We start from the raw sequence: 20,627 nt of genomic DNA, 5'->3' as shown, positions 1-20,627 counted from the left end.
GAATCTCAAACACACAGCAACCCTCCGGTCTTGGACAAACAAAGATAGCCACCCCACTGCTAACTACCTGATGCACACTGTATATAGTATGTATTGGGAGTCTAAGGCCCAATGTCCACAGGCAAATTCAATTTGCGGAATTTTCAGATCAAGCCGCCTATAGAGATGCCTGGGCATCCACTAATGGATTGAGACATGCAGATTTGTGGTCCGCAAATTGCAGCATGCTCCATTTTTGTGCTGTTCCCGCATGGAAGGCTTCCATTGAAGTCAATGGAAGCTATCTGATTTGCGGCAGACCCGCAGCTAACATTGCGGACATGCCACAGATCCGCGAGGTAGTAGGAGATTTTAAAAAAAGTACTGTGCATGTCCAACAGCAAGCCGTGAGGACCATGTGCAGTACAGCGGACCTGGAAGTGGAGGGATCTGCGTGGATGTCGCTGCCAGGGAAATGCAGGTAAGCAGGGCTCACTGGCTGAGGGCAGTGTTGGATTCCGTGCGGGCTCCCTCCACAGAATCTGTGCATGCCGTGGACATGAGGCCTAAGACACTACCTGCTGATCTGACTGGCCAATACTACTCATGTGGACAGTACTGGTCAATCAAAGCAGGTGTAGTGTTTTAGACTAATGATGATGCATACTAGCGTACTGTGTACATCAGGTAGTCAGAGAAGCTGGTGCAGCCATCTTTGTTTGTCCAGGCCAGTAGGGTCACTTTAATATATACGGATTATCAGAATTCAATGGGATAATTCTGATAATCAGTACTTATCAAAGAACTGCTGTGTATGTGAGTCACATGTAAAAGAATGGGATATAAACTTAAGTTACATGCCCCCGAAGGACAAAGTTCTGCACCCCACAATCATACCAGACCTTCATGTATTGTGCACACACTCCATCACAACCTATATATACTGTCCTCTCCTCAGTCATCACATCCCTTTACCTGGCATCCCTTACAACCTCCCCCACCCCCTCCCCCAGCCCCTCCCCCCGCTACCTGATATAAGCCCCACCCACAGGGGGCAGGATTAATCTCAATTTCATTATTCTGATGAAAGTTAAAAATGTGCCTCAGCAAAATGATGATTAATCAAATTAGTTTGATTAATTGCCCAGTGACACATCATGTGGGATCATTTTTCCACTCTACTACTTTATGTACATTCTTAATCATTATAACTTGTGACAGGCCATAATGGGTAAATAATGAATGTATGTGGGGCTCATCTGCTATACATTTTCCATTATATAGAACCAGTAGGCAGTAAGATGCATATTTGACTTCATTGTGAATAGTGTAAATTACAATTTTTCATGTTTTCTCCACAAAGGAACATATTATGCTGTTGCTGTTGTAAAGAAGAGTAACAAAGACATCTCATGGAACAATCTTAAAGGCAAGATGTCATGCCACACGGCTCTGGGACGCACTGCGGGCTGGAATGTTCCTGTTGGTCTTATTAATAAAAACAACAATAACTGTGATATCGGTGAGTGTAAATAAGGAAGATGGAACAACACCTCTGTAGCGCCACCTATTGGATGGCAGCATTCCTTCAAATCAATGTACGACTTTTTAAGAAGTCTGTAAAACAATGATTGGGAAGAGGAAACCAAGCCAGAATCCATACACAGACAGCTGTTTCAGGGTTTTTGCCCCTCATCAGTGTGCAGTAGGATTCTGGCTTGGCTGGTGAGAGGCCTGTGATGTGGGTCAAGTGTGGTGTCGTGTAAATCAGTGTAAGATCTACACAAAGAGCCTACATATATGATTCTTTTACACAGGGATAAGAATCATATTAGTGATCTTTCGTCCCCAAAGACCGGCTGTACTTATCTTTGTCCACACGAGAAGAAGTACTGCTGACCAACAAGCATGTTTATACTCGCATACACAAGCTGATCACCCGACGAACAAGTGTTTGCTTATTGGTCAACTGATCATTGGTCCCTTTACACAACTCGATTATTTGGAAAAAAATTACCATAAAACAGAAAAATATTCAGAACATACAAATTGTTTAAACTGCCCTGATTTGCACAAATCCCCACCCTCAAATCTAATTTAGAGAAATATCGCCTTCTCTTAGATCGGGAACGTTGTTCTACTCGATTCAGAGCTACTTAGTGCGATGTTCACATGGTGCTTGCATCGCAAATTCTGTCAGATTTGACAAGAGGAATATTGCTGAATGCTGTGCTAGTCTTCCTGCTAAAACAATGGAGACCCCGATGGACCCCCAAGGACCCCATTATAATGAAGCCATGATACAGATGTGAACAGAACCTAAGCCAGGAATCTTCACTGTCCTTCTGCTCTACTTCTATATTCATGGCCATCCACATCTATTGTACAGAAATACCACCTTTTATGAAACCAGGGTGATTGGTGTACATAAGCTGGGGGGGGGCACACAGCTGTCACACTTCATTTCTAGGAATACAATGGCAGCAAATCTAAAACCAGCTTTACTATTCTTATCTAACACTAGGACAGCGCAAACGTAGACCCGATGGTCTAAAAATGGGCCAAATTCATCACAGTGGCTCATGTTGGGTAATAGCCTTGTTGCATCTCTAGACATTGTTTTACATTATCTATTGCTTAGCTTTCTTAGTGCAAAAATTGTGGCGCAATTGGTACAGTAAAAATGATGTACGTACAATTACAGTGATGCCAAATTTATATAGTTTATGTTTTACTACTACTTTTTTAACCCCTTAAGGCAGTGTTTCCCAACTTCGGTCCTCAAGGCACCCCAACAGGTCATGCTTTCAGGATATCCTATAGTAAGAGCACCTGTGGCAATGTCTGAGCCATTCAAAAGAATTACATCACCTGGGCAATTCTGAGGAAATCCTGGAAACATGACCTGTTGGTGGTCCCTGAGGACTGGAGTTGGGAAACACTGCTTTAAGGACACGGCCTATTTTGGCGTTGAGGACCAAACGATTTTTGGTATTTTTTCATCTCCATTTTTCAAAAGCCATAACATTTTTATTTTTCAGTCGACGCAGCCATATAAGGGCTTGTTTTTTGCGTGGCGAACTGTAGTTTTTAATGGTTTTTCTGTGGTGAGCTGTAGTCTGGGTTAGTACTATTTTTGGGTACATAGGCTATATTGTAAAACTTTTATTATTTTTTTTATGATCGTAGGGAGAGAAAACGCATCAATTCTGCCATAGATTTGTATTTTTTAAAGCATTAATTATGCAGCATAAATGACAAATTACATTTTTTTCTGCGTGTCAGTACAATTTTTTTTAGGTTTTTCCACAATAAAAACCCTATTTTTGGAAATTATTTTTTTTTCTAAAATCGTTGCATTCAAAGTCCTATAACTTTATTTATCTATGTACAGAGCTCTATAAGGGCTTATTTTTTGTGAGACGAGCTGTAGTTTTTATTGGCACCATTTTGGGGTACATACATTTTTTTATCACTTTTATTGCCTCAGTTTTTAGCGTTTTGTTTAACACTTTTTGCCGTGCAGGATAAAAAGCGTGTTTGATTTATTGTACGGGTCTTCACGACGATACCAAATATGTGGGATTTTTTTTTAATGCTAATATGAGAAAAAGCATAAAAAAGGTTTTTTTTAACATTTTTTTAACATTTTTATTTTTTGTACATTATTTAGATTTTTTTTTACACCATCTGTGTCCCTCTAAGGGACTTACACTGCAGCACTGATGATCGCTATGATAAGGCATGGCAGGACTTCTCTTCTGCCATGCTTTATTGCTTATTACAGCGATCTAAGGCAATGGCAATACAGAACGGCGGTATCTGGCATCCTGTTGGCATAGCAACCAGCCGGGCTGTCTGCGATAACATCGCGAGAGCCGGCTGAAGTCACAGAGGGAGCGTGCTCCATCTGTGAACCCTTTTCCTGCCGCGATCTACTTAGATCGCGGCAGGGAAGGGGTTAACAGCGGGGAGTGCACCTCCAATGCACCCCCGCTGTCGCAGCGGGGGGGCGGCTACTAGTGTCAGCCAGCTCCCACTGTGGGACAGCGCGAGATCTGCTATGATCTCGCACTATCCCTATGACGTAAGGGTACATGATTTTGCCATCGTCATGGGGAGGGAAGGGGTTAAAAACAAAAAATTGCTTTCCGTTGGAATATCTCAGACACATAAATTGTTTTAATTTTTTCGACGATTGGGCTGTGTGAGAGCTTGCTTTTTTCTGTGGTGAGCTGTAGTCTGAGTTAGTACCATTTTGGGGTACATACATCTTTTTGATCACTATTTTTATTTAATTGTTTTGGGAGGTGGGATAAAAACAAACTGCCATTGTTTTAGGTTCTGTATTTTTTTTTACAGTGTTCACCGTGCAGCATCAACATAGTGATATTTTAATCATTTGGACCTTTATGAACACAGTGATACCACATTTGTGGGCTTTTTAAAATTGTTTAGATTTTTATGGAAAAAGAAGAGTTTTTTTGAACTTTTAATATTTTATTTTTAGTGTTTAAAAAACGTTATTAAAGTGTTTAATACATTTTACCTGAGTTTAGTCGTATTTAGTGCCCACGTGGGGCTTGACCTTGCAATCATATGATGCAATGGTACTATATACTGCAATACTCTGTAACTGTACATAAGGATAAGCTAGATAATGTGTATCAAGACATGATGCATTAGCATTTGGTGCAAAACAAGTGTCAGCTCTTCAGAATCCGCTCTTGCTGAGTGCGGTCATTTCCCAGCATGGCTGGTACTGTGCCATACGTCTTCAGGTAAACAGAGGGTAATCAGAGCAATTAATTTCCTGAATGCTGCAGACCTGTCAACTTTAATTTATTTTCTGAAGACAGGTAACTATATCTGAGTGCAATGCGCTTTAGCTTATCTTGGTGCTCCAATCGTACTCCCTATATATTTGACTTGCATAATTCACATAGGACACGTATACAATTAAAAGTGCCGATCGGCAAGCTGAGACACCCAGAGCAGCAGGAAAAAGACCAGAGACCCTTACCCCTGATGCCGAGACTTAGTGCCATCGCTGCTTTGTACTTGTTCTGAATGGAAAATGTATCTGTGAAGTTATTGATAGTTTGTTATTTGCTGCTTGTCTATGGCAGGTTCCTACTTCAGTAAGAGTTGTGCTCCTGGCTCTGACATTAATTCGACCTTCTGTCAATTATGTATTGGTGACCCACAAAAACCGCTCACAGATACTAAGTGCTCTCCCAGTGATGCTGAAGCTTATTATGGATACTCCGGAGCCTTCAGGTAACTGAAACCATTAGCCTCTATAATCTTTCATTCCTATTTATAAAAAAAAGGATGGTTCATCTTAAAGGGAATCTGCCACCTACTTTTAGCCCTATAAGCTAAGCTTATGGGCTACAAGTAGGTGAGCTGTGGAGTCTGAGAATGTAGGTTTTATACTGTGCTTCCCTGAAAATAAGACCTACCCCCCAAAAAAAGCCCTAGCAAAACTACATGAAAAAAGCAATACTCACCTAGCAGGCGCCATCTGGGTAACTCCCGCTGGTCTCCAGCGCTCCGGCAGGCTTCTGTACAGTCCTCAGCGCCGACATAACATCACTTTACTGGTAACGGGGTTTGTAAGCCCCGCCTCTAACAAGCGATTGCTCTGATTGGTTCTCGAGCGCACTGGCTCTGATTGGCTGAGCCACGATGCTCAAGAACCAATCAGAGCAATTGCTTGCTGGAGGTAGGATTTGAGGCGCTGAGGACTTCACAGAAGACTGCTGGACCACCGGAGAACAGTGGGAGAGACCTGGACGGTGCCTGCTAAGTAAATATAAGATACCCCCTGAAAATGAGGCCCTGTGCCTCTTTTGGGGCAAAAATTATTATAAGACAGGGTCTTCTTTTCGGGGAAACATGGTACTTCCCTCCACCATCATTTCCCCAATGTCAGCACTGGAAACAACCGCTAAATGCATTGAGCGGCGCTGCTAAGTAGTCCGCTTATTATAAAATTAGAATGAGTGGACTACTCAGTGTGCCACTTAATGCATTGAGCGATCACACCGGAGGAACTATGGGGAAGGTAAGTATAAAACTAACATCTCCGGACTCAGCGGGTCACCTACTTTCAGCCCATAGCCTTAGAAGCTTAGCTTATAGGGCTAAAAGAAGGTGACAGATTCCCTTTAAGTTGATCTATGAACACCACTATGTACTGCACCAGGAGTGGCTTATAAGCACAAGCTGCAATATATGTTTCACATTTGCACTTCATCTGAGCAACATCACTCCAAAACCAACCCTGACATACTGTAGCTACCCATATACACATTGAATAAACACTTTATTAGAGACACAACCTAGAAGCCCATTGGCCTTCAGAGCTGCAGCAATTCATTATGACAGATTCTACTAGGTGTTGAAATAGTTCTGCATGAACACTGGACCCAGAGTATGCCAACCAAACCTTCCCCACACCATTACTTCACCTTCACCAGCCTGCACAGTCGATACCTGACAGGAAGGGTTCATCAATTCATGTTGTTTGTGCCGATTTCTGACCCTTCCATAATGCCGAATCTGGATTCATGTGATCATGCGATATATTTTAATGGCGGCATACTCTCCATATTACTGCATAAGAAAACCCCACAAGGTTGGCAGTTTTTGAAATATTAACCCCAGCTACTCTAGCACTAATGACCATACTAAGGTTAAAATTACTCAAGACTAGTCAATTTTCCCCTTTCTAATGTGGATTTGTGCTGAAAACCGACCCACGAAAAACTTGCTCACTTGATTTTATGCTGCACTCCAAGTCTAATTTTCATACAGAGAAGCTCCAGTTGTGAAAGGGTCAGAGTCACTAATAAAGTGATCATTCAGTATATAATACCAATGGGAATAACCACTTTATGAAATTTGTTACTACCTCTTGTAAGCAGCCAATCCTAAATGCAAGGTGGGCCATGGAAAAGTAGCCCACCTCTGTCAATACTGTGACAGAATGAATGAGCAAATGGATTGTTTTTTCCAAAGCTTTATTGATTTAGCCACATGTTACAACAGATGCTTGAAGAGCTACCCATTCACTTTTATGCACCTGTGGGCACGTCTCAACATGTTGGTTGATACTGCCTGCAGCTCTTCAACGGTGTAGCGGATAGTGTTTGTGATGTTTTCCTTGAGTTACATAGTAACATAATATGCTAGGCTGAAAAAAGACAAATGTCCATCCAGTTCAGCATGTTTCCACCCCCCCTTGTTGATCCAGAGGAAGGCAAAAAAAAACCAATGAGGCAGAAGCCAATTTATATTAACAACCCCACTGGTTATTTAATGTCTATATCCTGTAATATCACAGCTTTCTAAAAAGACAACTAGTTCCCTTTTAAACTCCTCTATGGATTTTGCCATCACCACTTCCACAGGCAGAGAGTTCCACAGTCTCACTGCTCTTACAGTAAAGAACCCTCTTCTGTGTTGGTGATGAAACCTTCTTTCCTCTAAGTTCATCCAGGGTATGAGGATTATTGGTGGACACTTTTTGCTTTAAATTTCCCTACAAATAAAAATTGCTGGTGGACAAGTCGAGGGAACGTGGTGGCCATAACTACTTGCTCACAGTTCCCTCTTCCACAAACTGTTCATGAACCAATGCCATTGAGTCACGGGAGGTGTGGCATATTGCCTCCTCTTGTTGGAAAAAACAGTACATTCTTTCTTCCGCTGTCAGTTGGTCGCAAAACTGTTTAAATATGTCCAGATAACCTGCTGTATTCACAGTTGGTTCAAAGAAAATTAGGTCCACTATTTGTGTTCCTGTCACTGCGCACTAATTGCTAATTTTCTGGTCGTGCAGTGGTGCTTCATGACCAAGGTGAGGATTTTCAGTAGACCAGTACCCCATATTCTGTGAATTCATGTGACTTTATAAATGAAACCACAATTCCTCTGTCATAAAGTATAGCAATGGTTTCAAAAATTCTCTAGCATTCATGGTCAGCAACATTAATTTATACATTTAGCTTTGTCAAGCTCCTTCAGTTCCTGTAAATGTTTTTCAGAATACTATCATGTACAGATATTTCATAGGATGGCGGTGTTGGAATCAGAAGTGGGCTACTTTTCCATGGCTCATTCTTCACACAATTTTAGAAAAGGTGGAACATTTGTTGGAAATTTGTGGATTTCATGACAATATGGCCATGTGCAATTACTAAACTAAGGATGAACTAACATAACATGATGACTTTTAGAGATAATAACTTGTGATACTAATGTTTGATGGGCAGGAGTAATAGATGAATACACTGTACTGTAAATGGGGATATACAGAATAAACTTTCTTTGTTTTAGGTGTCTTGTTGAAAGAGGAGATGTGGCTTTTGTGAAGCACACAACTGTATTTGAGAATACTGATGGTAAGAAGTTAATGTACTTAGAACACCTAGAATGTAAGCTTGCATTAAATGGCATTCTTCCCCTAAATGATAGTAAATATAAGTTCTTAAGTCATTATGTTTGTTTAGGTATTTCTTCATATCAGTTCCAAGAAATAGCCTGGTAAATACTAATTTGGGCACTATTAGGGTTTTCATGGGGTCGCCACTCAGCTTCTTTAGACCCCTAAATGGCAAATTTGCAAAATGAAAGAAGAGGATGTATCCCTGCCTAAAAAGAGACAGATTTGCTATAGTAGCTCTATATGTGGTAATATTCCTTGTCACCCAGCTTACCAAGAAAAATAATAATCAAAGGAATTGCCTTTAATTTAGTGAATTGAGCAATACTCCTTCATTAACAGTCTTCAACTGTAAGGCTGGTTTCATCCAAGTATATTACAGCTACATTTCTGTGTCCATAATATGGACGTGTGTTCCGACTTGACCATAGGGTTTACTGACCTAAACTCGGAGCATCATGCGGCTGTAATGTGCTCGTGTGAAAACGGCCTAAGTCAGGGCCAGAAATGGCTACAGAGCGTCTCTTTCCATTTAAGACCTAACGCAACCATGTATAAAGCAAGGGCTGCCAGGCAACTTTAGATGTGACAGACCCGGCACTGACGGCACAGGAAATCGGAAATGAAGATGCAGACATGAACCCAGTTTTACAGAACTTTTTTATGTTAGGTGTATACTCTTTAGGCAAATGTCTGATCTTTCTGAAATATTAGTTTTAATGGTTGTCAGCATAATAATATACATTTGCCATTGTAAAAGCAATCAGTTTGTGACCTTACTAATACTTAATGAGATATGTCTGTACATTAACCTTCTTAGTAAGGAACATATTTGCTGTCACATGATAGTTGGAGCTACAAGTTCAGGGTGACAGACACCTGGTAAAATGTATTAATTGACTGTTGTTGGCCTTCATTCAGGTAAAAGCCCCACAGAATGGGCAAAGAAATTGAAGTCAAGTGATTTTGAGTTGTTATGCCTTAATGGCTCTCGTGCATCTGTCAGTGACTACAAAACTTGCAATCTGGCAGAAGTGCCTGCCCATGCTGTCATTACCCGACCAGAGAAGAGGAACAGTGTGCTAAAAATCCTTAGTAAGCAGCAGGTAAGGACTTCAGATCATTGTATCATCTCCCAGCTGTAACAATTGTAAAACTTGGCTTCAGCTAGAGTGATCGTCTTTCCTGAGTACTAACAATGTCTCCCAGTACTCAGATACTCCAAGGACTGACAGTAGAATCACATAGCATTACAACTGGACAGTTCTAAGAACAAATATATAACGCACACAACAATACAAATAGGAAAGACAAATGCAATTGGGTGCTCACCAATAGATGATAGGAACAGAATGGTGATAATCAAATGATGACAAGTAATTCAGCAGATGGTGATGGAAATAGAAATACAACATGACAAAACCTAACAGTACCTTTCTGTAAGTCTTCCCTTAATCTATCCCTGACATTGACCCTGACATCAGTCACCACAGTCCCTGAGCAACCCTCAGTTTTATCTATTGGCAGCCTTATCTAAAACACTATCCTTCAGAAACACATAATAAAGCAGTTAAGACTCAGGGACAAAAAAAACTAGAAGCAGACAGGGCAGATACAAACTAGAAATAATCAAAGAAACTACAAGTCTAGAAGCAATAATTTAACTACAAAAAATGATATTAATAGGAAAACAAGACTAGACTAGAAACTAGAAGCATACAAAGAATACTGGATTCAAACACACATAGTTATGCTATCACCAGCAACAAGCTGCAGAAGCAAAGAATATTTAAAGAGAGGCTAATCCAATCAGACACTCCTATACAAACAAGGTTTAGCTGAGCAGTGTGGTAAATTAACCTACTAATGGATCAGCTATGGGACACAAACAGCAAACTTAGAAGCCAGGAGATGACAATGCAGCTTGAGAATTCCTGCTGATCGTAACACCAATGTTCTCGCATCATTTGACTCCTTACTTTCAAGAAAATCTACCAGATTCCAAAACTGTTATCCCAAATTACATTCCTGTGCAGGTCTAAATTAACAGAATAGTAACAACTAGTTCAAGAACCCGAAGAGCTGTTCCCATATTATAAAGCTGCTACACCGACTCATCCCCAACCGTATTCAAACTACATAATGTATGCCCGAAAACACACTAGTTTTTCCTTGTAGAGTAACTTTACGTCTGCACCATACCATACTGTGTCCTGTCCTAAGAGACTTCTCGACACAGTAAATGAAACAGAGACCTATAGATTTGAGCCTAAACCCTAGAACATCAATGAATCAAAATCAATGATTTTTTCCCAAATGTCCACATTTGTAGACTCTGTTTGGACGAAATGGAATCCAGGCACAGAAATTTCAGCTATTTGGCTCTCAGGAAGGCAAAGATCTTCTCTTCAAGGATTCGACTCAATGTTTGCTTGCGATTGATCAGAAAATTACCATCGAGGATTTCCTGGGAAAATCGTACTACTCAGCGGTGTCTGCCCTTAACAAGTGCTTGACAACATCAGGTATTTACTGTCTGGTATCTAATATACCTCTCTTCAGCCCTCATGTTCTTCATACTGGTGTCAGCCTATGATGGCTTCCTTTGCATACAATATACATATTAGGTCACGTAAATGACTCAACAGTATGGAAGATTCATGTCTTATCCCTTCACGTTCCTTGGAATGTATCGCCTATTGATTTAAATGGGACCTATAATGCATTGAATGGTTCCCACATGCTGTGAAATCAATGGAAAACATTTCCGATCCTCTATCATGCGTGAAACTCGCGTGAGAGAATCAGAATTTCACAGATGCGATGCAAGGCGTTTTTGCCAGTAAAACACCTTTCATCTGCAGGTGAATTGCAGGTTCACGAGCGTGATCTTGGGCAGAGCTTCACGGCCCGATAGCACGCTCGCCCGTGTATAGGTAGCTTTATGGGGGGTTTCCCTGTTGTAGCTTTTTAGTAAAAAGCCTTCCCCATACAGCAAAATAAGTAAAAGGCACATTCTCACCTCTCCCCGCTCCTGCTGTGCCGCCACATGGTCTTACTCTGCTTTGTTTGCTTACAGCCTGTAGTTTGCATTATTTACGGGACATCACAGACCCTGCAGCCAATAACAGAGCTCAGTGATCGAGTGCTGAGCTCTGTTATTGGCTGCAGTGCCTGTGATGTCATGTAAACAGGCTGGGGCAGCCTGTAAATGTGACATCAGACAGGAGACCCGGAGCAGCGCGTTGGGACACAGCTAGAGAGGTAGGTATATGTCTGTTGCTTATTTTGCTGCATGGGAAAGACTTTTTGCTAAAAACCTACAACTCGGACACCCCCTTTAAAAGTTGTAGCTGGAGGTATGCTATATTACTGACGCATATATTGCTATTCTGTCATCAATGGCTGATTTAAGTGTAGGGTCAAAGCAACGTCTGAAGAACAATTCTGGGTAATATATACTAGGGCTGTACCTATGTAGTTACTCATATGTCTTTCCATCCACAGAACTGCTGTCCGCCTGCATGTTCCACAGCTGTTGAGCAGATGTGAAGAATTGTCCACTGGTGGCCGCTGTACTTCATCTGTCTACATCACACCTCTTATTTCTTCAATAAACTCTATACAAATGAATATATTTGCCTCAACTATAGTCATTTACGTAAAAAACGTCAGTAAAAGCGAATAGGTCTACTGTAATGCCCTGTTCATGATCATTGCTGCTATGGCCATAGGTGGTGGTTGATTTTACCGCGGCAGCTAGTCTATGTGTTTTCATGCTGCATTTTTAGCTTGGCTTGTGCCTAGAGATGCATTTTATTTATTGAGGCCAGACCGCACACACTGGTTTCTTGTGACCTATATAACTGGACAACAGAACAATCTATATGTCACACAGCAGTATATATATATGTGATCAATATTTAGCATCAGTATTTGCAGGTGAGATTGGGATAATAAGAGACAAAAATCCACAGTCACTCCTATGAAACGCAGGGAGCGCAAAACATGGTACATACAAATTCACAAGCCGAAGAAGCGTGCATCTCTTCATGTATTAAAGGGGTTGTCCAAGTTGTAAGTACGCCTTTTCACACAGCCAAGAAAATCATGGTAGATTTGTGGGCTGTGAGACACACAAATCTCACACAAATATGAACTCCATTCTTTTGAATGTGGTCATACACATGAGCGATTCTTTCCCGCATTGCATCGCACCGCAATGTGGGAAACAAATCGTGGTGTTCACTATCTTTGGGCATGCCATCACATTGTCCATTGCTTTCAATGGGACTGGCAGTAGTCTTGCACCATGTGCTAGGAGCACGCGATGCAAGGTTTACCCATTGAAATCAATGGGAGACACTCCGCGATCCTCCACTGCAGCTGTCAGCCACAGGGGAGGATCATTACTACCCTGAAGTGATGTGAGGCCGTTGTGATATAAAAACTCCTCACATTCGCGGGGAAATTGCATGTTGAAGAGCGCGATATCAGGTTGCGATTTACGGCCCCATATTGTATCCATCCGTGTGAAATAAGCCTATGGTTGCAGTTTAAAACACACTACAAACTACATCAGTAAAACTGTGTGTGCGTTTCTGTGCAGTGAATGTCCTGTGGGGGGGCTTTATATCGGGAAAACACGACAAAAACTTAGAGCCAGGATGGGAACTCATCACCACTCAATTACAGACTGAATTACCTGTGGTAAAACATTTTTGTGGTCACAGACACAACATGGAACAGATGAGAGTTATCATACTGAAGGGCAACTTCAAGACAAAGCGTCACCAAAGAATTTGGGAGTATGAATTTATGGCCATTTTTTATACCCTCAAGAATGGAATGAACCTGGTAGCGGGGTTCTTGCATCAGTGGAGAATATGAAAGCTCTGAAGGAGGTCAAGAGGGATGCCCCCTTGGCGTTGTCTTTCTTCCCAATCATTGTTTTTTTTCTTTTAAACTTCACAAAACTTCATACATTGATTTGAAGGAATGCTGCCATCCAATAGGTGGCGCTGCAGAGATATTGTTCCATCTCCCTTATGTGCAGGTCTGAAGAGGAGATAACGCACATCTTAAAACTGTCACATTCCTTAGCAGTAAGCTGATTGAATATTTACCTCTCTGCTCTTCTTGTCTGGTATGCTTTTAAGTGCAAACCAGTCTCAAATTTCTGTGTGAACATTTGTATTTAGGTTGATGAAGTGGTGGAAACAGCAGATCAAGGTGCAAAGCAATGAAGTTTCTTTATTTCTTTCCTCCCAGACAGAAAAAACACGGTCTCAACTGCAAGAGTCTTTGTCAAGTATGGACAACAAGTGAACAACATACAAATATATAGTGTGTCTAGTATCACATTAACCAATCACAGTAGATCACATGATAAAATTCACCTGCATTCATTGATGTCATTATGGCACACACATGCTGTGGAGTTTGTAGCTATGGTGGAGCGTTGTAGCAACCTTTCACTTCCTCTTGTGGCTATGTCGCCATGAAGATTTGTTATGCAGAGCTCCTACTGGCTGGAATCTGTATGAGTCTCCTCCCGTCCACCGTGACATCATCACATCACCTCTGTATAGCGTGGTCACATGACTGGGGCGTGCAACGTCATTGGGCACATGTCCTATTCATGCCCTGCTCCATAGAACTACTACTAGACATAAATGTCAGTGTTTCTTAATAAACACCATGACGCAATCAAACCGCGCCAGTGAGACGTGGTCACGTGTCCGGGATGAGCCGCATCATCGGGCGCGTCATAGACATGCAGCCAGGTCCCACTATGTGATCCTACATAGATAAATCCACATCTGTAGTAAATACAAAAACAAATATATGAGGCATTACTGCGTGCATAACGCACAAAGAGGAATACCGCATATCGGTACATCGGAATATATTGTATAGTTGCAGTGTCATAACCGCACGTGTAGGCCCCTCCCCGAAGGGGTGTGGCCTCCACGTGGAAAACACCATAGCTTATTCTTTAGCTTTTAAGTATCAATATCCAAGCAAACTAGATATTTGGAGGGCATCATGAATAGGCATGAGATAATCGGATAAAAAATCAGATATAGCATATCATGCATATATAATCATTTTAATAGGCCAGTAATGATGCTCATAATACACATGGCTTATCACAGGGACGGAAAAAGTCTATAGAACTAAAGCTAAGCCCTTTTCACAGTAACAGACTAAAATATAAATTCTTTATTAGGGATATATTAAAAGACATAAATGGGCTAACACACAAACAAAAAAAATATATAAACCAAAAAAGTCCGTAACTTTTTGGTGTACCACTGGCCTCCACTCAAAAACCAGATATATGTGTGGGGCCAGATAACAGATCAGTGCTACAAGCGAGTAGTAGGAAGAGCTTAGTCACTTCCTAAACTGGTAGAGATCATACAGCATCAAGATTTGGAGGTATGATGCTACTCTAACTTGATATTGAAGTGCTGTAATGATCTACCAGAGTGATTGCTGTCTTAGACAGTATCCGACATAGGGACGTGTCAATATCTCAAACTCTTTAACATCAATCACGGGCAAAGAGAAAAAGTTTTCCTATAATAAGGATTTTTCACAATCGGGCACTCATAATCAGAGTGTTTAAATGAACTGTGCTTGACGCATTTCCCCACAATAAGACTTGTGGTTCATCAGGAGCTCAGATGGATTCGACAGGCATTCGTATAGCACTGTTTATAGTAATTAATTGACCAGAGATGTTTAAGATAGAGTCAGATAGTACAAATAGTGCAGTGACTTAGAGACGATCTGTGTGGATGCTCAATATATCAGATGCATAGAAGCAAAATTGCATATTAGGCACCAACTTAAGGGATACAGGTATACTCCCAGCATTAGTATGCAGAGTATGGTCTCTCTGCTCAATCTTAGCTAATGGGAGCTTATCAGTAGGAAGTCTGAGAGATATTAGCTCAGTATATTATAGAAATTGCAGCCAGAGTATAGGCTCCCTGGGTAACAGAGAGCTATAAAGCTGTAAATCTGGATGCAGCGTCAGCTTGGCAGTTTCAATGATAGCCCAGGGTCATCAGGACTGTCTCATCTTAATGATATAACGGAAATAAGATGAGGATGTTAGGTATATAGAAAAATGGTCACCATATAAGTGTGGCTACCTCTATAACCAGACTAGACTTCAGACCTAAGCTGAAAATATAGACTTAGTATCAAATAGTATAAAGAGCCTTCCTACATGCTGTCAGGTATAGAGTAGCAGCAGGTTTCTCTAATCTATTCCTTCCTACAGAAAATAGTTGTTATGCCCATGCATCAAGAAGTCACAAAGCACCAAAAATAAATAAATAAAGAGGTAAAGCCTGTGGCTCTGATGGTGAGCCACAGGGGTAATGCAAGAGTGTATGTGTCAGCCTCTCATATACTGATTAATGGACCGCCTTAATGGGAGGAGAGTAATAAGTGAGCCAATCAGCGGCTCTCAAAAATAAAGGGGACCCGACTATGCAAATATCCATGCTGCAGCTCTCATTAGAGTGTTTTAGATGTGAATCCGGAGTTGTAACATGCTTATCAGCATGTTACCGGCAAGGGGGTTAAGTAGAAAAGTGCATAGCGGTGTCTGATCGCTCACCGCTATGCCCGATTATTCAAAGATTATAATAGTAGCTCCTACCGGCATAGGAGGCTACTGCGCATGCGTGTGACGTCACCACGCACCCGTGCGTGCTCCGTGACGTCACCACGTGGTCACGTGTTCGCAAGAATGGTCACATGACCGCCAGGAAGGTCCTGGTGGTAACAAAGATGGAATGAAAGCCCTATATGGACCGGAGGGCAACCACAGCGATCTGAGCCAGGATTCAAAACTTAAAGCTGCTAAATAAAGATGTATTTGCAATGTCTGTGCTTTCCTTTGTGTATAATAGTTTGTAAAGGACAAATATGAATGGTACCCATTATGAGGATGTTCCTGCAGGTAGGTATGCAAATCCAGTAGTATATAATAGTACTCAAATACAGAATAAGTATAATGCCGCAAAAATACGTTTTTAAATGATCTGATATCGAATATGTACACCATAATAGGAAATACAGGCTGAAGAAGAACAAGGAACGGTCTATTCGGAGGAGAACATATTAATAAATCTTATCAAGGGGAAAGGCACAAATGCTGATTGAATTAATCTAGGAAACAATTGAAGCATAAACTTTCATTGAGGCCAAGTGGATTCAGACTGTTCATACGAAATATCCATGCCGCTTCCTTTTGTAAAAGCCGCTGGTCCACGTTTCCCCTTCTCCCATGTGTGCGTAGCAGTTCTATGCCTTGGAATTTTAGCGTATTTGCATCACTATTATGCGTTGACCAAATGTGGTCAGCTAAAGGTGTAGATTCTCGTCTTTCTATGTTTCCTATGTGGCCAAGCATCCTGCGCCGGAACTGCTGTATCGTCTTCCCTATGTAGTTTTTTGGGCAGGGGCAGGTGGCCATGTAAATGATATTACGAGTCTTGCAATTAATAAAATCTTGGCACTTGAAAGTCCAGTTGGAAACAGCACACGTGAAAGAATTAGCTTTTAGAATGAAGGGGCAAGCGGCACAGGTATGGCACGGGAAAGTGCCTACTGGTCTGTTTTGACCTAGCCAAGTCAGTCTGGATTCGTTAGGGTATAAGTGGCTTTTGACGAGATGATCTTTTAAATTGTGGCCTCGTCTGTAAGTAATGCATGGTTTCGTAGGTATGTAATCTCTAATATCCGGATCATTTTTGAGAATGTCCCAATAATGAGATAAAATCTCTCGTATCTGCACCGAAGCAGTATCAAAGGTGCCTATCACTCGTGGAGAGTGCTCAATGACCCGTACTCGTGGTGTTAGTAATGTAGTACGAGGCTGTTGAGATGCGTATTGATAGGCTTTCATGACTACTTCCTCAGGGTATCCCCTTGTTGTAAAGCGTTTCATCAGTTTTTTACTTTCTTGAAAAAAGGAAGCTTCATCCGAACAATTACGGCGTAGACGAAGGAACTGGCCCTTAGGAATGCCGCGTTTCAAGGGTGTGGGATGGTAACTCTGAGAGCCCAATAGACTGTTAGTAGCAGTCTGCTTCCGGTGCAAAGTTGACGAGATGGTACCATCCTCGTTCTTAGAGATCCGAAGATCTAGGAAGGGTAATGATGTCTGGTGGATGTCACTAGTGACACGTAGATTTAGGGTGTTCACATTTAATGCATCAACGAAGGTCTCCAAAGATGAGGGAGTCCCCTTCCATAGAACGAGGATGTCGTCTATGTAGCGTAGCCAGAGGATGATGTTGTCGGACCAGAGTGGATTGTTGTAGATGACCCTTTCCTCCCACCAGCCCAGGTACAGATTAGCATAAGATGGGGCACATGGCGTCCCCATCACTGTACCCCTGAGCTGGTGGAAGTACTCGGAGTCAAACACAAAATAATTGTGCTTCAAGATGAATTCGAGTAGGTCAACGACACACTGGTTATGGCTATTGTAATGTGCACCCCTTTGTTGGAGAAAGGAAGACACTGCTGTCAAGCCGCTGTCATGAGGGATGGAGCTATACAGTGATTCGATGTCTAATGATGCTAAAATGACATCGGATTCGATTGTAATACCATCAAGAATACGCAGGACGTCCATCGTGTCTCTAACATACGATCTCAATGATAGAACGTATGGGCGCAAGATCTTATCAATGTAAATGCTAACATTCTGGGTGAGATTATTTATCCCCGATACGATAGGACGTCCCTTGATAGGGTTAGTACCCTTATGCACCTTTGGCAGTGCGTAAAACGTAGCGATGGTTGGAGTTGGAAGGTACATGAAACGGTATTCATTGGCATCAATATTACCGGCAGCCAATTTCCGTTGTAAAAGATCACGCAGTAGGACCAAAAATGAGTTTGTTGGGTCACCTGAGAGAGTACCATAGGTGGAGGGATCATTCAGAAGTCGGCGGCACATGTCAATATATTGTGATCTATTAAGAATCACAATATTGCCGCCTTTATCAGCTGGCTTTATAATAATCGCGGGATTTTTTTCAAGATTTTTAAGTGCCTTGGTTTCCCCTTGTGTCAGATTGGAACGTGGTCCTAAAAAGGTTTTCAAAGTTTTAAGATCATTTTTAACCAATCTCTCGAAGATGTCTATTTCCGGACTATGCAGTGCCGGGGGATTGTTTCTACAGGAAGGTTTAAGGTCCGTAAAAGGACCAATGCCTTCAATTCTCATATTCTCATTCTCGAGATCCTGTAGAATCTGAAGGCCCTGAAGATCTGCCAAATCCAGACCCATTTCTCTGAGTCGCTCTTTATCTTTGATGGCAAAAAATTTTTTCCATCTTAATTTGCGGGTGAAGAGGGAGATGTCCTTCGTCCACACGAACGGGTCAAACCGGGTCGTGGGGACGAAGGACAGCCCCCTCTCCAACAAGCCAAGCTCCTGTGGTGTAAGATTATAATCAGACAAGTTGACAACTTGCAGCTTGTCTTCAATGGGAATTAGGTCCGTCTCAGATATAGGTAACATGTTCGAGTTCGTTCCTATGTGGTCTCTATGGTCTGGGTGAGAGATTGGGGGAAGAAACAGGGTAGAGGATGTCAAGGGGGGGGCAGGCCCTTCTCGTCTCCCCCTCAAAAAATATTGGGAGATGGGAGGCTCTGCAAAAACCGTTTCCTGCGGTTTTCTACCGCGACCTTTATTGCGAGGTTGGAAACGTGCTTTGAAACGACGTGATGTTGAACGACTAGAAGGAAGTGACTCGTTCTCTGAGAAATCTGAAGAGCTAAATTCAGTTTCAGATCGGCCTAAGGTGTTGGTATAGGCTCGATTATCCTTGAAATCAAGGAGATCTCGACTGAACTGTGTGTGTTTACGATCTTTAATTTGGATCGTAAATTTTTCAATATTTAGATGTAAAGTTTTTTCTTTTGTTAGATACTCGGGATCTGCGCTAAAGGTTTTCGCTCTTTCTATATGTTCTTCTAGTTTTTTCTGGTTTGTTTCAAGTGTGGATTTTTCTTCGTCTAGTAGAAGATTAATAAACTTCAGAGATGCTAGAGTAGATTCATCTTCCCATTTTTTGAGGAATGTGGGATTTTGGAGACGTTTAGGTGGTACAATCAGGTTCCGTAAGCCCCTAGGGACAATACGATGCTCGATATATTTCTGTAGGCCCTGTACCTCCCACCAATTTCTTATATATTCGCGATATGAAAATGTGAGATCTTTAAAACATTTTTCAATGGAATGATTCTGGTATGTGGACCTAAATTCGCCCTCCGAAAAGACCGCACCAGCCTCAGACAGCCACTGAGACGTATTGAGATCCTTTGAAAGGAAGCCCGCCATCAAAATAGAGAACTTATCACAGGGACGAAAAAAGTCTATAGAACTAAAGCTAAGCCCTTTTCACAGTAACAGACTAAAATATAAATTCTTTATTAGGGATATATTAAAAGACATAAATGGGCTAACACACAAACAAAAAATATATATAAACCAAAAAAGTCTGTAACTTTTTGGTGTACCACTGGCCTCCACTCAAAAACCAGATATATGTGTGGGGCCAGATAACAGATCAGTGCTACAAGCGAGTAGTAGGAAGAGCTTAGTCACTTCCTAAACTGGTAAAGATCATACAGCATCAAGATTTGGAGGTATGATGCTACTCTAACTTGATATTGAAGTGCTGTAATGATCTACCAGAGTGATTGCTGTCTTAGACAGTATCCGACATAGGGACGTGTCGATATCTCAAACTCTTTGACATCAATCACGGGCAGAGAGAAAGAGTTTTCCTATAATGAGGATTTTTCACAATCGGGCACTCATAATCAGAGTGTTTAAATGAACTGTGCTCGACGCGTTTCCCCACAATAAGACTTGTGGTTCATCAGGAGCTCAGATGGATTCGACAGGCATTCGTATAGCACTGTTTATAGTAATTAATTGACCAGAGATGTTTAAGATAGAGTCAGATAGTACAAATAGTGCAGTGACTTAGAGACGATCTGTGTGGATGCTCAATATATCAGATGCATAGAAGCAAAATTGCATATTAGGCACCAACTTAAGGGATACAGGTATACTCCCAGCATTAGTATGCAGAGTATGGTCTCTCTGCTCAATCTTAGCTAATGGGAGCTTATCAGTAGGAAGTCT

At 41.6% G+C, this 20,627-nt stretch overlaps 1 protein-coding gene across 1 annotated transcript in view; it reads left to right on the top strand.

Annotated features, from left to right (window-relative positions):
• LOC136622594 (serotransferrin-B-like) overlaps nucleotides 1–12,064 on the top strand; it is a 28,904-nt gene extending 16,840 nt beyond the window's left edge. The window contains exons 12-17 of the mRNA XM_066598108.1: nucleotides 1,343–1,501; nucleotides 5,109–5,259; nucleotides 8,326–8,390; nucleotides 9,353–9,537; nucleotides 10,764–10,956; nucleotides 11,939–12,064. Coding sequence (XP_066454205.1) covers nucleotides 1,343–1,501; nucleotides 5,109–5,259; nucleotides 8,326–8,390; nucleotides 9,353–9,537; nucleotides 10,764–10,956; nucleotides 11,939–11,973 — 788 coding nt within the window. The 3' untranslated portion in view covers nucleotides 11,974–12,064. The remainder of the gene's footprint in view (nucleotides 1–1,342; nucleotides 1,502–5,108; nucleotides 5,260–8,325; nucleotides 8,391–9,352; nucleotides 9,538–10,763; nucleotides 10,957–11,938) is intronic.
• Nucleotides 12,065–20,627: the final 8,563 nt, after the last annotated feature.

The sequence above is a fragment of the Eleutherodactylus coqui genome, chromosome 1 (genome assembly GCF_035609145.1).
Source record: "Eleutherodactylus coqui strain aEleCoq1 chromosome 1, aEleCoq1.hap1, whole genome shotgun sequence".
Classification (NCBI taxonomy): Eukaryota; Metazoa; Chordata; class Amphibia; order Anura; family Eleutherodactylidae; genus Eleutherodactylus; species Eleutherodactylus coqui.
Note: the sequence above shows the minus strand (reverse complement) of the source record. Positions and strands in the feature narration are given on the sequence as shown.